The 18,105-nt window shown below is 40.4% G+C and overlaps 1 protein-coding gene across 6 annotated transcripts in view; it reads right to left on the bottom strand.

Moving 5' to 3' along the window:
* The window catches only part of LOC124160105 (ras-GEF domain-containing family member 1B-like), a 445,667-nt gene that overhangs the window by 160,138 nt on the left and 267,424 nt on the right, over positions 1-18,105 (bottom strand). For 3 of the 6 annotated variants that reach the window (XM_046535849.1, XM_046535852.1, XM_046535847.1), the window contains one exon: positions 1,561-1,644. The exons of 2 other annotated variants lie outside the window; for them this stretch is intronic. In XM_046535849.1, the coding sequence (XP_046391805.1) occupies positions 1,561-1,644 (84 nt within the window). Of the gene's footprint in view, positions 1-1,560; positions 1,645-15,883; positions 16,745-18,105 lie in introns of those variants that run through there. One more of the 6 variants, XM_046535851.1, reaches the window with a different exon arrangement.

Here is an 18,105-nt window from a genome sequence, read left to right as displayed (position 1 = left end):
GCGCCAACTAATGACTGGAAAGAATGATGTTGCGCGGGGCGCGTGGATTACTGCGAGAGAACGGGAGGTAATGGGGAATTTCGGGATGGATGAGATTGTTTATGACGATGACCGTGAACAAATGGCAGAACACTCTTAAGGGTGACTTCGCAGGCATAACGCACGTCCGGGCGAAGCATACCACTGCGGACACGACAGATTTCCAGGAGAAGGTGGCGGATTTGGATGAAGTAGAAAGAAAAGTCTTGCGGCTCCTATTGAACGATTACAAGAGTTTATTCACCGAAGGAAATTTTGCCTGCGACCACAACAATAACCCCTCGTAAATAATCTCCACGGCATTTCCCCATCGCCGCCTCCATCGGACACTATACCACCAGAAGGACCGCTGTGGAGGGGGTGAATCAACAGCCGGGATTGTTGTCGCCAGCAGTGGCCTCTGTGTCATCATTGTACCAAACCATTCGCTGAGTCTTCGAATGGACTTTGTGTCAACTTCCGCGGCCAAAATGCAGTGTGTACCCCTGGCGTATATCCCTTGGCTAACGTAACAGAAACATTAGACTATTTAGGGAGGATCCGCTACTTTTCCAAGAGAGATATAACGAGAGGTTTTATCAAATACCTATGCATCCTGATACTCGAGAGAAGACTGCCTTTAATGTGCAAGGCGAGCATTTTGAATACAACCGCATGCTCTAGGGTTCTGCGACGCTCCAAGCACGTTTCAACGAATAACGGTCGGGTGTTGTGAGGACTGAAGACAAAGACACAGTGGCCATTTGGATGAAGTCATTGTGTTTAGTTTCTCCATAGAAGAGCACGCGGAAAGGCTAAGAAGCGTGTTCACTCAAGTTCACTCCTCAAGTGTCACTTTGCTAGAGAAAGTGTAATTTATATGAGAAATGTGATCGACCGGGAGAGTTTTCGGCCGAACTCTGAGAAAATAAACGCGGTAGTGAATCTTCCTTCCTCTAGCAACACCAAGGGAGTGCAATCGCTTTTGGGACTTGCCAACTACTATAGGCGTTTCGTAAATAACTTCGTAACGGAGACCGAAAAACCACTGACGCAGTGACTTTGCGGTGGATATTCGCAAGGGATATATGGCGAGGGGCTTTCCATTGCGTGTGCATCACGACAGTTTCAAGCAGCGGAAATAAACTACACAACCACGGAAAAGGACTTATAGGGAAATGGACAGAAATCGTGTATTTTTAATAGTTTTTTTTTAAGTTATGAATATCGTCCAGCAATTAAGAGAAGTTGAGATGTTTTCCGGGACATAAAAGACCCACAAATATTTGAAGCACGAAAACAATGGGAACATTGGGAATGAAGTGAGAAAGCCGCAACTCATTACTTGAATTATTAGAAATGTATATTGCACACGACCAGTCCATTTCTCTCACTATTCCATGGGAACATTGAAAATAAACAAACTGCGCGCGTGTTGACGCCAATACTTCGACACCATCCGACAATGCAGGGCTCAACTTGGTAGTCATAGCGAGGTGACTCTGGTTGCTGCGAGCAGCTTAAAGCAGGATGGCAACTTACGAGGTAGAGCGCGCCTCCGGTCGTCACGACTCGTTTAATCCTATGCACTGGCACAGGTTGCAGTGATCGCTCCACACAGCTTACCTGCAGCGGAAGAGAAGAAGAAAAGTGTTAAATCAATGCAGAGGATCACTCAAAAAGGTCGCTCTGTTTTGGCGGGTCCTTCATAACTCATTCTATCACCTAGGGGCATAAAATACAATAGTCAACGTTGGCTTGTATCTCAAATGCGTCATCGCAGAAAAGACCGAGGCAAAAAAGACTGGCATCGTATGGTACTTGGAAGAGGCCACTGACAGCAGAGATCATTTTCACCATGAGGGAAGGATATGGAATGAAGGTTGGAGAGAAACCTGGCGTCGGGGTTAGCCTGCTCTTAACGATAGGTTACAAAAGGGACCACGGCTTAACGTCCCATCCGACGGACGGAGTGTTTCGCTTGAAATGTCCTCCACAAAACATTCAAGCGGGGAAAGGACAGTCTCTGAAAATTCTCTGCCACTGCCGGGATTCAATCCCGAGCCTATGGGGTGGGAAGCTACCACACCAAACCGACCCCCCAGGTAAAAGCATCACATTTGGGATAATGATGAATAAGGCCTACTCATGAAAATAAACACTGACATTTTCAAATTGATAGCGATCATTTTGAGAGAGTCACCGAGAAAGGCCATAAGAGGGAGGGGATAGTCATGAAAATCAATGGAAAGTAAATATGTGAGGAATACAGTTGACTTGCGGGATCATGCCCAGGTAATAGAGGAATGTTTTCTCAGATCTTGAAATCACCTGAGAAAAATGGAGCACTAAACATTAAGCAATTCAATCGTGAATTTCTACAGTGTGAAAATCCCTGCTCAACTGCAATACTAAATTACGTAATTGAAATCGGGTACCAATGGCTACGAGGATAACAGATGCATTTCCTTCAAGGTGATTGCAAAATCACAAATACGCGAAATATTCCGGATATTTTTGAGATTGTGGATCCAATATAGTGCAAAATAGCGCAAAAAAATGGACATTTATCGGGGGCCTACACCAGCCTCGCGTTATGAATAATAGAGATTTTTCAGGTAAAAAACGCGTTTGCCAATTTTTCAGCGGGGTAGGCTTGGTTCGATGAAATTTCCTCCAGTGAAATGTTGCCACGGAGTTTCAGCCATGATCATCCCATATACGTATGTCTCCCTCCGACGTTAGGGCGCGTGAAAGGAAAGTTCAATAAAGGCAAACCAATGAGTGGAGGGGCGTGGCTACTACTGAGGGGATTAGGGGTTCTGGATTAGATTAGGGATTAGGGGTTCTCACCTGCATATCGAACGTTCAAAGCTAAAAAAAATTTCAACCAGGATTTATGGTACATCAAGTAACTCCAATAAATGGAGAATTGAAGTTTCTTCGTAAGTCCTTCGATGACTATTTTGAAACAAGAGGTAATCTATGTTGAATAAAAACGATAGAGCTATGTGAGCAAGACGCGTGAGACGGCGCGGCCGTGTCGGCGCGAGGCCATATCGGCGCGAGCCACTTAGTCGCGGGATCTCTTGGCGCGAGGCCTTCAGAGCGCGGGACGTCTCGCCGAGAAAGTGGGAGGGTCAATCCATTTCAAATCACCCAGGCAATGTTGCTCAACATTTTTAATTTTCTTGATTTTTTAATCATGAGTTCCCTATGGGTAGACAGTCACAAAACACTATTTGAAAAAAATTTAGAAGCCATATTTTTTTTTTGGCAGCCATTTTTAAAAGGGCGGCTGGGCAAATTTTGATGAAAAACGTGGTTTGCATAAAGTTAAATTTCGAAGCTATTTTAAAAGATATCAGAATAATTCAAAAACCAGTGAGCTTAGCATGAAATGAGCTATAGGAATTCATTGTTTTAATTGCTCTATCATGAAAGAAAGTCAGTCAAACTCTTTCTGCAAAAACTCGGGAAAAATTTGTCAATATTAACTTTTTAAGACCTAAAATTTTTATGAAGGAAATGAGACTCACTAATCAAATTTTATTTCTGTGTTAAATACTTAAATAACTATTTGCAGCATAAGTTTTAGTTCTGAGAATGCACTCCTTTTTTTAATACGGGTTATCAAAAATAGCTGAAAACCTTTTAACGTCAATTTTCGCAGGTCAATAACTAAAAAGGGACTGAGTGAAAACAAGCGAAAATTTTACAAAATGTTATTTAGACACATAAGAACATCTCCAAAAAATATTATGACTGAGACTCTACTACATTTAGAGTAGTGGAGCAGTGAATTTCAGAAAAAAAACGCTACCGTTCCATGCGCTCGTGCAGTGCAAGTTAGCAAACAAGGGCTTGATTAAATAATTAAATTAGCAATAATTTTTATCTAAAACAATTACTTTACACATAAAATTTTATTTATTTATGTAGGTCTGCCTTACATTAATAATAAAAATTGATTTTATAACTAGAAATATTTTGTATCAGCAAAAAAAATACTGAATTATAACATAGAAAGAAGTTAATGCACTTATGTTTACAAAAAGTATTTATTTCATCTATTGTACTAAAAACCATGCATATCAATGTGTAGAATATAAAAATATGCAAGAATGCATTTGCAAGTGAATAACCTTTCTCAATTGACATATCAAGTATCATGTGTCATTAAGTCAGTGAGAGTTTTGCAGCTGTAGTCTTAAATTCTCCCATCTACAACACTTTGTACAGCCTACAACTACGTAATCAATTACTTATAAATTAATCTCAACCCTGGTAGTGAATAGTAAACTGATTATATATTTATATGTATCATTTGAAAAAAAACAAACATTTTATCATATAGTACACCTTGTGTACAGATTTATAAATTGTATATAATTTATGTAAAATGTATCCAATATTAACAATTAGTCAATCAGCATCCAGGTCAGGCACAAGGCATACAATAAAATAAAGACTCAAACCACAGAATTTAAATTTTTGGTGGCACTACCAACTTCAGCTTTGGGAACAAAAGTATGAATTAAGTTAATTTCAGTGAACTAAGTCTACTGAGTAGGTGGTATGTTGTGGGAAGGGAGGCCAAAATAGTTACATTGTAGCAATCATTAAGTGACAGTGGCTGAATATTTTGCAACACTGAAGGAGACAAAGTGAGGAGATGTCCATGTTGCCCTGTGGTTGTTGATGCGTAGTTTGCGGGCCTTTGATGATTTTCCTTTATAGGAGGAGGGGGAATGCTTACATTTTATATGACAAATGAAGTTTCTGGATTTGCAGGATATATACATTTTATTTCAAAATTTTCACTGGGGTTGGAGATAGGTGATGCTCAGTTGATTACAGATCTTTGACTTAAGAACGTGTTCTGTCCACGTAGTTTTAAAATTGGATTTTCATTGTTCTGTGGTGAAGGATTCAGTATGAGTTGTTTTGTGGGTGAACTATTGAGTGAACAGTGCCATAAACAACATTATAAGAAAGAAGTGCCTGCAGAATTAATAAGAGTGAAAGACATGCCACCTGATGAACAATTGTCGCTTAAATTAAGAGTTTCGAAGGAAATTACAAACATTTTCCATTACCACAGGGATAAATATTTAGAAAAATACTATCACATTTTTGGAAAAAAATGTTGTGACCCGTTCGGTACTCACAAAAGAACAGATAAAAATGGTTTGCGTAAAATTCTATTTGAACACCTTTCAAAGAAAAAAAATGTTGATATTGACCTAATTCCTGGACAAGCTTTATGTCCAACTTGTGCATCAAAAATATTTGTAAATAAACCAGAAAAAGGGGCAAATAGTGTTGAAAATGACACAGTAATTCTTCCTGAGCCTTTTGAATTTGTTGAGGATAAATATTTGCAACAAGTAGAATCCATTTGCGAAACTTTGGAATTATCTCCTTTGTGCAAAATAACAAAGCTAAACACTGAACAGCGACTGTCAGCTTTACATAGAAAAAATGATAAAATTACAAGTGCAGTCAAGCGAAAGGATGGAAGAAAAATTGGAAGAATCTTTCCAAAATGACTTTAAGGCTCAAAATCCTAATTGTACAGAAAACGAACAAAGTGAGAATGATATATTTATTACCCATCTGAAAGAAAAATTCAAAGATTCCAGTAAAGACGATAAAATTAAGATAATTAGCCTCTTGCCAAGATCATGGTCAAAGAAAAGAATAATAGAGGAATTTGGTGCATCTGAATACATGGTGAAATTAACTGCCAGGGTTGAGATCAATTTATAAGTAATTGATTACGTAGTTGTAGGCTGTACAAAGTGTTGTAGATGGGAGAATTTAAGACTACAGCTGCAAAACTCTCACTGACTTAATGACACATGATACTTGATATGTCAATTGAGAAAGGTTATTCACTTGCAAATGCATTCTTGCATGTTTTTATATTCTACACATTGATATGCATGGTTTTTAGTACAATAGATGAAATAAATACTTTTTGTAAACATAAGTGCATTAACTTCTTTCTATGTTATAATTCAGTATTTTTTTTGCTGATACAAAATATTTCTAGTTATAAAATCAATTTTTATTATTAATGTAAGGCAGACCTACATAAATAAATAAAATTTTATGTGTAAAGTAATTGTTTTAGATAAAAATTATTGCTAATTTAATTATTTAATCAAGCCCTTGTTTGCTAACTTGCACTGCACGAGCGCATGGAACGGTAGCGTTTTTTTTCTGAAATTCACTGCTCCACTACTCTAAATGTAGTAGAGTCTCAGTCATAATATTTTTTGGAGATGTTCTTATGTGTCTAAATAACATTTTGTAAAATTTTCGCTTGTTTTCACTCAGTCCCTTTTTAGTTATTGACCTGCGAAAATTGACGTTAAAAGGTTTTCAGCTATTTTTGATAACCCGTATTAAAAAAAGGAGTGCATTCTCAGAACTAAAACTTATGCTGCAAATAGTTATTTAAGTATTTAACACAGAAATAAAATTTGATTAGTGAGTCTCATTTCCTTCATAAAAATTTTAGGTCTTAAAAAGTTAATATTGACAAATTTTTCCCGAGTTTTTGCAGAAAGAGTTTGACTGACTTTCTTTCATGATAGAGCAATTAAAACAATGAATTCCTATAGCTCATTTCATGCTAAGCTCACTGGTTTTTGAATTATTCTGATATCTTTTAAAATAGCTTCGAAATTTAACTTTATGCAAACCACGTTTTTCATCAAAATTTGCCCAGCCGCCCTTTTAAAAATGGCTGCCAAAAAAAAAATATGGCTTCTAAATTTTTTTCAAATAGTGTTTTGTGACTGTCTACCCATAGGGAACTCATGATTAAAAAATCAAGAAAATTAAAAATGTTGAGCAACAAATTTTATTTATATTGGGTGATTTGAAATGGATTGACCCGGGAGCGAAGTTTCTACACTTTCTTTTCGGCGAAATACGATTGTAGTTATTAGGTTTGGCTCATTACAGACGATAAAAATTGGTATTCAAACAATTTTATCGTGTATAAAGTAATAATAACGAGCGTGTATTTTTAGCCTAACTTTTAAAAGAAATAGCCATGTGCGGAGGAATTTTTAAAGTATACGAGCAAACGCACTCGCGGCTGAGCTTTAAGCCACCGAGTGCGTCCACCGTGTTGCGGATGGTGGGTCAACCTCTAGATATAGAGGTTAGCTGCGATATAAGCAAGTTTACTTGTCGAATAAGCAGTCGTGGACAAAAAGCGGCGGTTATCCGAGGTGGTATGGGTCTATCCCTGGGTGAGATAGGCCATCTAAATGATACACTAAACCTGTGAAGATACCGTGACTTGGCGATGAGGCCGCCAACAAATACGCCTCACATCACCCGGAGGAGAGGGCAGCAGCTCTTCTTCATATGAGTGAAGGTGGAGATCACGATGGTCAGTACAGCGACACTCATTGCACTTCAGGCGTGGTAACATTTACTTTAACGGCTGTAGTACTGCGATGTGGAAGGCAAGGGGAAACCACCACATTATTATCCCGAGGAGGCGCAGCTACTCCAACTTTAAATTGTCTGACATGATGGAATTCTCTCAGGTAAAAAATTTCGGAGGTAAACTAGTCCCCCATTCGGATCTCCGGGCGGGGACTACCCGAGAGGGTACATCGGTCAATTGCGATAAAGTTATGAGGATAGGTACATGGAACGTGAGATCACTCAGGACTTGCGGTAAGCTAGAAAACCTTAAAGTGGAAATGGAAAGATTAAATATCGACGTGCTAGGAATCAGCGAAATGAAATGGCCTGAGGAGGGAGACTTTTGGAGTGGAAGCTATAGGATTATATACACAGGATCCCTGAACGGTAATGCTGGGGTTGGGATAATGCTCAGAAAGAGCGCCGGAATGCGTGTGAAATACTTCCTACAGTACAATGAAAGGATAGTTATGGTGAAGATAGAGACTAAGCCGGTAGATACCGTAGTGGTACAGGTCTACATGCCCACGACAGACTACGAGGATGAAGAAGTTGAAGACGTCTACGATGATATAAAGGAAGTAATCAAAAAGGTAAGGGGTGAAGAAAACCTAATTGTTTTAGGTGATTGGAACGCTGTCGTCGGCGAAGGCCAGGATGGAAGAATAACCGGAAAATATGGATTAGGAAATAGAAATGAAAGAAGAGAAAGGCTGTTAGAGTTCTGCACAGAACACAAATTAGTGGTTGCCAACACTCTATTTAAGAATCACATGCGAAGAAGATACCCATGGAAAATGCCAGGAGACAAAAGAAGATTTCAACTAGACTATATTTTAGTGAAGCAGAGGTTTAGAAACCAGATAAAGGACTGTAAAAGCTACCCGGGGGCAGATATCGACAGTGATCATAATCTAGTGATGATGAAATGCCATCTGAAATTCAAGAAATTTAAGAAATCAGCAAAGAACACCTGGCATTTAGAGAAACTTAAGGAGCCAAAAAATCAACTGGCCTTTCAAGAAGTAGTGGAGCGCAAGATAGGACTAGATCAGTCTGAAAACTCAGTGGAGAATAACTGGACTACCATAAAAAGTGGATTTCAGGAGGCCGCTAGAGAAGTTCTAGGGATGAGAAAATGTTTTAAGAAAAAGCCATGGATCACGGATGAAATCCTAGGCCTCATTGAAGAACGGAGAAAGTATAAAAATACGAATACTGAGGAAGGACAGGCTTGCTACAAGAGAATAACGAACGAGATTTGCCGCCAAGCGAGGAAAGCCAGAGAAGCGTGAATGAGGAACATATGTGAGGACGTACAAAATAACCTCGTAAAAGGGAAAGTGGAAGCGGCCTATAGAATAGTGAGGAACCATTTCAAGGAACGAAACACAAAATGTAATAGCATAAGGGACAGGAATGGAAACATTCTCATCGAAAACGAAGACAAAGCCGAGAGATGGAAGGAATACCTGGAGAAATTATACAACGGGAGCAAACTTAGCTCAAAAGTTCTCGAAGAGGAAAGTGAAGTTGAAAAGGATGACATTGGAGCAAGCATCTTAAGATCGGAATTTCACGCTGCAGTAAGAGACCTGCGAAAGAATAAGGCCCCAGGAATAGATGACATTCCAGCAGAGTTATTAAAAAATGCAGGAGAAAAGGTCTTAACTCAACTGCATAAAACTATCTGCGATATGTACTCAACAGGAGTTTCCAAGTAGGCTTCCGCGGAGATTATGATGAATTCTGCTGGTTTTTCCGGGTATTCTTCCGCGTTTATCCATTTGTAGGACGATATTTCGCCAACGTTCCAGTTGGCTTCCTCAGGTCCACTGAAGTGTTGATGCAGAAATTTGTTCATCTTGAATACACCCCGTTTGCCGCCTTTTTTTCTCGAGGTGTGCCCTGATTGGTCAGGATCTTTGAAGACCCTTTTCCACGCGCTGGCGAGATTGTAGCCGTCTTCACGGTTGAAGTTCTTTGTCGTTTTGGCGATTTCAATTGCCTCCCTGATTATTCTCGGGTAGTAGCGGCCTTCTTTGTTCAGAAGAGAGGCGTTGTCAAAATCAATATTGTGTGTCGGTCCACTCCATTGGTGTTCCGCCACCGCTGACTGGGTGAAATGTCTATTTTTTTACTGCCCTTCTGTGCTCTTGGACTCGGCATTTCAGTGCTCGTGATGTTTGGCCGATGTAGGACTCACCGCAGCTGCATTTAATTTGATATACTCCTCCACAGATGTCATTAGGGTGGTGGTCTTTCGTGTTGACGAAGATATTCGACATCTTGGTGACGCATTTGAATCTGGTCATGATGTTGTGTTTCTGGAGAGCTCTCGCGATCTTTTCCGTGGTACCGGCGACGTAAGGTAGGATAGCGTGTGCCCTTGCCTTTTCTGTAGTAGGGCTCTCTTCATTGGTCCTTTTTGGGGCCATCCGCGACTGCTTACGTTCCATTTTGTGGAAAATCTTCAAGATGTTTTCTCGCCGGAGGCCGTTCATCTGGAAAGTTTCCATTAAATGCCGTTTTTCTTTTTCGATGGAGGCAGCGTCTGAGATGGAGCATGCTCGGTGGAATAATGTTTTAATTACTCCGAATTTCTGTTGTGGGTGGTGATGGGAGTCTGCATGGAGATATCGGTCCGTGTGGGTATTTTTTACGAAAAACTGAGTGTCCCAAAGTCCCATCTCCTTTCCTCTCGACCAGTACGTCTAGAAAAGGTAGGCGATTGTGCGTTTCCATCTCCATGGTAAATGTTATGGCAGCATTTTGTACGTTCAGGTGGTGCAAGAACTTCTGGAGTTCATCTTTTCCGTGGGGCCATATCACAGATTTTGTGAGATATGTGGATGACACGAGCATGCTCCGTCTCAGACGCTGCCTCCATCGAAAAAGAAAAACGGCATTTAATGGAAACTTTCCAGATGAACGGCGTACTCTACAATGGTCGTAGAATTATTCATAGTTTGTATAAAAACCAAGTAGCTGTGATCAAATGTGGACCAAACGGTGCAGAAGCGAGAAGAAGAAAAGGGGTGAGACAAGGTTGTGCGCTTTCCCCCTTAATTTCTAATGTTTACATTGAGAAAGCCATCAACGAAATCAAGCAGAAAGCTTCGAGTGTCAATATCCACGGAGAAAAAATTAGTATGCTGCGATTTGCTGACGACATAGCAGTCATAGCCGAGACAGAGAAGGATTTGAAGAAGACGTTGACAAACATGGAAAGGACAATGGCCAGATATCAGCTGAAAATCAACAAAAAGAAGACTAAGATATTAGTTTGCAGCAAAAGAGAGGAGGCTTACACAAACATCAACCTAGGACAGCATAATCTTGAAGAGGTGAACGAGTTCTCTTACCTGGGAAGCCGAATTACCAGCGATGGACGGAGCAAGAAAGAAATACACAGTAGAATAGCGCAGGCGAAGAGGGCTTTGTACAAAAAGAAGAATCTTCTTACAGCTGAAAATACCAGCATAGAAGTAAGGAAACAATTCATCAGATGCTACATATGGAGTATGTTTCTCTATGGAAGCGAGGTTGGACGTTGACAGCAGCAGAGAAGTCAAGAGTGGAGGCATTCGAAATGTGGTGCTACCGAAGAATGATGAAGATATAATGGATTGACCGTATGAGTAACCAGGAAGTGCTAAGGAGAGTAGGAGAAAAGAGAAGCCTCCTAAAAACAATAAGCAGAAGAAGGGACAACTTAGTTGGCCACATTTCGAGGCACGATGGTCTGATGAAGACAATCGTTTAAGGATAAGTGGAAGGGAAAAAGGGCAAGGGACGGCCCCGAATGAGTTATATCCGACAGGTTATAAAGGATGTAAAAGAGAATAAATACGTAGCTATGAAGAGATTAGCGGATAGGAGAGAGAAATGGAGAGCTGCGTCAAACCAATATTAGGATTGTTGACCAATGATGATGAGGATGAGCAAACGCAGAAGTAAGCATTGAAATTCGAGTGTATTCCTTTTGTTGCGTCATTTTGCAATCGGGCTATTATATTTTACGCGAAAAAACAGGTATTTTTCAAAAACTAGCAACACAAACAATAATGGGTGCATGAATATGTTAAGTAAGGGATCATTAGCAGAAGTAAGCTTTCAAATTCGGGAGAATTGCTATTTTCATAAGGCAAATAAGTGAAATAAATCTTCCTCATGTGGTAATTGCATCAAAATATTATAATTTCGCTTTCAATAATTTCAGCCTCATAAAAGTAATTGCGGTAATATATACATGCCACTTCATGACGATACCCAATGGCTCTAGGAACATTTTCTCTCTCCTTTGACCCAGCAAGAATCAAAGTAACGAATTGAACTGGCCTCAGTTTTAATACAGATGTACAGTCTCTTTCAAAAGTTTTTGGACATAGTTTGTGCCCCAATTTTGTCCTCCGGAGAATTTAGTATCTCTCAATCATTTTGTTTCCTTTGGTTACCCACCAAATATATTTCGTTTGCAGCTGAAATTATATTTACTCGGAGAAAGATGTTAGTAGCAAATACATCATTCTGTTCCGATTTATGTCGCATTTGATGATTATTTCTAATGCATTTATTTTAAATGTAGTTTCCCCGGTTTTCCTGGTTGGTTCATATTTTACGCTTTAAAAAATCTGAACTGCAAGGAGTTGTGGTGCATTAGTGAAGCGATCGTGCGACTGAGATGGTGACTATAATTAAATCGAGTCCCCGACGCGAAAATTTTGCCAACATTTTTTTTATTTACTCATTTACTTATTTTGTGTTCTTCATAGGTTCCAAATAATTTTAAATTCGATCCAACAGCATCATATACTCGTTTTAACTGTAATGAGGCATATAACAGTTGAAAATAGGGCAAAAGTAGTCTTATCTTTTTTAATAATGGCTATATTTCATAGGCAAGGGATTCAAAAATAGGGTCAACCGGTGATTAAGGGCGGATAAAACCCGGCATTGTCGTTATTCATCAGTTCAAAGACTGGTGCAAGGAGTCACACATTTCGTGTTGTAAATAGAAACTAACTATTCTTTTTCGATTAATATCTATCTTAATTATTTGCTCAAATTCTTTTACTTCCCACTCTCCTCGGTTTTCTCCGTCGCGCTGTCAGATTTGAGAACTTTAATAGCACCTTTAAGGGGTGCGCGCATTTTAATATCATCGATATTCGTTAGTTTACATTTTACTGTAGTGACACACCTTTCTATCGTCATTGCGTTAGGTCGAGCTTATCTTTGAGTATTTCAAACCTATTGGAGTCCTACATCGTTTTTAACCATAGTTGCTAGCATAAATTTTGTAAAAAAAGTCTTAATTCTTCTTTTCAATAAGTAAATTATTAAAGCACAATTCTTGCTATCCTCTTTATTGATCTAACCTTTTCCTCGCTTGAGGAAATGTTTCTTGAAAATACGTGCTCTCTGGGATAAGAACCCGTGTCCAGGTAGTAATCAGACGCGAATATCATGTAACTTCGTTAATTATATTGAACACCAATGATTGATTAGACTATATTTTTTTAGTGATAACCATGGAGACGAGAAACGTGGAACAGTAAACCATGGTAAAGCAGCGGAAAGAAAAGCGCATGGAAAGGCACGTAAAATATTCGTTTTCACCGGTCTTCCTTTAACTTGTATTCACATATTGGTATAAAAACACATTGAAACTCTTTATAAACTATGCTTAAGCACTGAATAATAATTATGAAAATCAATACATAGAAGTCATGAGCATAAAAATTCAGCAAAAAAACCTGAGACTTCATTACAGCAATCCAGGTCCCTATCCAGGCAATCTAGGCAGCTAATGCTCTTGCCACTTCTCCATGTCGCGAATTAATAATACACAAAGTTAAAGATTGCTAAAAGTTTTGAAGTGGTAATCATGGGAAAAGGACCGTGAACAATGGAATGGCGAATGCATGTGGTTCACCAACAACCCCATCGATAATTCAGAACCACTCTTGAATTTCTGAGCTATGGAAGAGCAAAGGACCAGCTTTGACCGTAACTTGCGACAAATCGATCAGCGTCAATTAATTAATCTGCCACTGCAGGGCTCTGAATAAAGCATACTAGGACAGAGCTCACAATATCGACACATATTCCTATCATCTACATTTAAATTAAGTTAATTTTCATGTCGGGAAAGACCTACGCATCCATGTGCCACATAACCTAGATGTTCAAGGAGTCATGATGATGAGAATAATTTACGAAATGTAATGCACTAAAATCATCATCTATGAATTTCCTACCGACAAAAGCAAGTTGTCGGTTTCACCGACGAGTATCGGTCGAGGCGTTTCACGAATCGCATTTCTGTCGGAGCAAGCGACGATCGTCGGTAGCTACAGACACAGCCAATCGTCGATAGCCGTGTACAGAATTCCGTCCGAGTGCTTCAGTGCACACAGAGGGCTCTATTGATTACATCTTTCTTCACGAATGTCCAATCACATTAATATATCGTGCAATACGTAATATTATTCGAACACATAGTACATGTATAATGCGAGTATAACATTGGCAGGGAGAAATACTGCTCCCACCATGTAAATTTTACCTTTCGAGAAATAAATTAATAATTCATATTATAAAGAACTTACAATTAGAGCGCTTCAACGTTTCTAGCGTCGGATATCATGGTTTAAAATCGTCCGCTTGGGCCGAAAAGTGTAAACAAGAGTCCAACATGCTGCTTCAAAGTGTCGGTAGGCCCTACCAGGATTATTGCCTTGCTTGGGTATCGACACAGCGATCATTTTCATCAACACAATTGCAATGAATCGGAAGTTGCAAACTGAAATTCCTATCTCTAAACATTTCCTTCTACCTCAAGTAGGGGAGGGTGGTGTGCCTAGGAACACTAGGAGCTATCGACAACTGCTGCGACCAATAGGGCTTTGAAGTATAAGATATTACGTGACAGATGGCCTAAAGAGTGGCATAGGTCAATTGGAGTTCATTCGGGTTATACTTAAAAAGAAGGCGCTATTTTGAAGTTTTTGACGCTGAATAGTAAATATTTTTAGTTGCATATCGAAGTGTTTTTACCAAAAATCTATCACACCAGCAGTGATTATCGTAGCACGGGTGAAATTGACATATAATGGTGATTAGTATTAGATACTTATTTGGTATTTTAAATGTAATATTAACCCGAAAAATCAGCCGGAATTCAAAATGGCTACCTCTTGTACCAAGGGACACAAGCACACGATGTACCTAGGAACATGTTTTCATAGGAGATATCTGTTAAATATACAATCAAATACATTATCAGCGGATTTAAGACTCTTGGAATTTTCCCTCTGGATCGTGGTGTATTCACAGACGACGTCTTTACGCCACCATATGTTAGTAATCGGCCTCTTCAACGGAAGATATCTGTTTTTGTTCTTGAAAGGAGTTATATTTTAAAACTGAGTTTTAACCAACTACAATATATTCTTTGAGTAACATTTTAATTTACTTTCATATTTAATAAACATTATATAAAATGATTTCATTTTTTACGAGTTTCGCTGCTGTTCCCGCCAATCTCACTTGTGTTCCTTGGTACATTAGGTAGTGTTCCGAGGTACATGAACATGATGTACCTAGGAACAATTGCAAACACTTTTAGAACATCTAATTAGATACATTAATAGTAAAGGTACAAGTATAAAACTGAAAATTTATGTGAAGTAATCTAGATGGATAGAATTGCTAATATTAGACTGAATCTTAAGTAAATATATTGTGATTAGTATAAAAAAGTTGAAAAAGTGTATGTCCCGTGGTGCGACACCCTCCTCCAGCACAAGGAGTACGGGAACATACTAATAATGGCAAAATAAAATCCATAATTAGTCACGATAAAAATACAGGTTCTGGAAATGCGAAAAGATCAAAGGCTTATCGAATCCTTGATAATGTGCCTGTGAACAAAACATTTTTTTTTAATTTGGGGCTCGGAAAAATGGTGGGTCATGCACTGACTCCGTGGTATTATTTAGTAATGATGGAACACACTCGCCAAGTTCTAAGACTTCATTTACGAGAGTGCAAGGTGACCTTTAGAGTGAAAATTGATGCAAATTTAAACGAAATACATTTTTTTAAACCCGATTTGGAAGGGTAATAAAAATACCTACAAAATATAATGATTGTTTAATGAAGCTATGAGAAATAATTCTCATTCAGTCTATGATGTCTATGATGTTTAAAAATAAACAGTCGTTGTTTACGCTCCATTAAAACAGTCGTCGTATGATTTGCTTCCCAATCACTAAGAAAGACTACGGCCTCCATCACTGATAATTTAAGTCAACTTGGACAGCCGATACATAGCTCATAACTCAACCCCCGCCTCGGCCCAAGGGGACACTTGGGTTGTTGTTGTTGTTGGGTTGGTGCTTACTTGCTGGGCGCCCGCGTGCACCCGGTGGTGCCCGCGCGCGGCCGACGCCGCCTTGCCGGGTGCGGTGGCTGCAAGGAGCGGCTGGGAGAGGGCGGTGGCTGCGGCAGCTTGGATGTCGTACGGTGGCGCCCGGCGCGGCAGATTGGCGCCAGCGGAGCAGTTGGAGCACGGGTGCTGCGCCCTGGCGGCGCCCGGCGGAAGCGATCTCGCGGGAGCAGTGGACAGCCTGCTCGCGTAATAGTACATCGCCATGGTGCACCTCAGCAGCGGACGGTGCGGCGGCCAGTCCGCTGACCACGAGTATCACGCGCCAACCGCCGCAACAATGTCAGACGTCCACGTTGAGCGAAGCATTGCGTTGGGGTGTGCGTGCTGCTGTTAGTGTGCTACAGAAGACGGATGCCAACACGAAAGAGGGAGCGGAGCACGACGCGATCTCAAGGAATAGGACGAATATCTCATTTTTACGTGATATTCTCCAGTTAGTCTTTATTCCGCTCGAAGGTCACAATCTCTCACATCCTCGCTACACAAATAATGCAATCTTTTCCGTTCCATCAAATGTCCCCCAAACAGCAGAAGCCAATACACTGATTAACACGCCACCTCTTCTCATTTCGAGCTTCTGAAACGCAGGGAGCGGTTGCAAAGCGTGCAAATGTCCCCTCATCACATCACGTTCACTGCTGACAAGCACTGCCAATCGTCCTGAAGCGAGCCAGTCCAAGATCCTACACTTGGGGTATTCACATGACGACATGGCGACCCGACCCACAGACAGGGCCGAAGGCTGGCGGAGGCCCGCCCCTTGGCTGACGGGTGCTTTGTTGGCGTCGCTAGGCCGACTGGGGCGCTGCCTGTCGACAGTTGCGTATCGAACGGCGCAGGCCCAGCGAGTCCCACGCACCTGCGCAACGCGGTCGTCACTTCCTCCGTCGGTCGCAATCGATACACACTTGGAATACGAACCGAAACAGCACATGGGGGCAGAGAGGTTTAATCCGCCAACTAATTACAATGTAAATGAGAGCGATTCGTCAAAAAATGCAGCGAGTGAAGAGATAGAGTTCTCCACGAATGAACCGCAAGAGACACGGATTAGAAGCAATTAAACCCTCAAAGCCAGAGCTGCTTGTGAGAGAAATCAAACGTCAAGACAACTCATATTAAAAATGTAAACATTTTCTACCTAATCATAATTATCGTCGCAGCCACATATGTCACCCTTAAACTTTACAACAAAAAAGAACGTGTAATTTAGATATTTCCTGAATAAGCTGAAAATTTACATATTTTAGATGTTACTTAGACGCAAATTTGGGTTATCATAGAAGAGATATCTTTCAGGGCGACGAGGAGAAGATTACGTTAGAACCTCAAGGTACTTCCAAGCCCCATTGGGTGAATAAGATGGGAGCGATATTTTGCCAAACGGATACGAAACAGGAATTCGCACACCGGCCGAACGATAAACGACATTAAGAAATGAAATCAGGAAGTCAGAAAACGCGCACATTTCAGCATGCCCTTAGTACATACAGGTTGATGGCGCGGCCCTTGTTCCCCGACAAACAAACGCCCCTGGCACGGCGTGGACGTGATCATCACTGCCACTTCACCTCGCTACGACAGCAATGAAACGGATCCTCGAAAACTCGTTGCGATAAGCAGAGCGGCGTTGCCAAAGATACTCGGCGAAATATGGACGGCTCATACACAAAACAATGATGCATTAATCGTGACGTTCATAAGGAGACTAGATTACCCATAGGTCGATGAGTTGATGGAAAAAATAGCGGGAATGATGGGTGAGTCATAGAAGAAATTAGCGTAAGGTTTGACCATATCTGAATTAGCGCGAAATTTCTCCATTTCACAGAGCGTTGTCGTACCTCGTTTGATTGTTCTCCTTTGGTGCAGTTCGACGTGAAATTATGAATCATAGAAGAAGGCGTCTCGAAGTGAAAAATAAAATGGACATTAAAAAACAGCTCCGGAAAAGGATTCAGAGTATGTAAGGAACGGATCCATTTTTAAACAATGCGTGCGGTAGTTTGTCATTATTTCCCTGATCAGAGTGTTCGATATGGATGGAACCGATATAAAACACATAAAACCCCTTGCTCTTTTAACATTGACACTCTCGCTGACTGATGTTTACAAATTCTCGGCAACTTTCGGAAAGACGAAGAGCTGATATTTGAGTGAACTTTCCCCTTCAA

Source organism: Ischnura elegans, chromosome 6 (genome assembly GCF_921293095.1).
Source record: "Ischnura elegans chromosome 6, ioIscEleg1.1, whole genome shotgun sequence".
NCBI lineage: Eukaryota > Metazoa > Arthropoda > Insecta > Odonata > Coenagrionidae > Ischnura > Ischnura elegans.
This window is presented reverse-complemented; position numbering and strand designations above follow the sequence as displayed.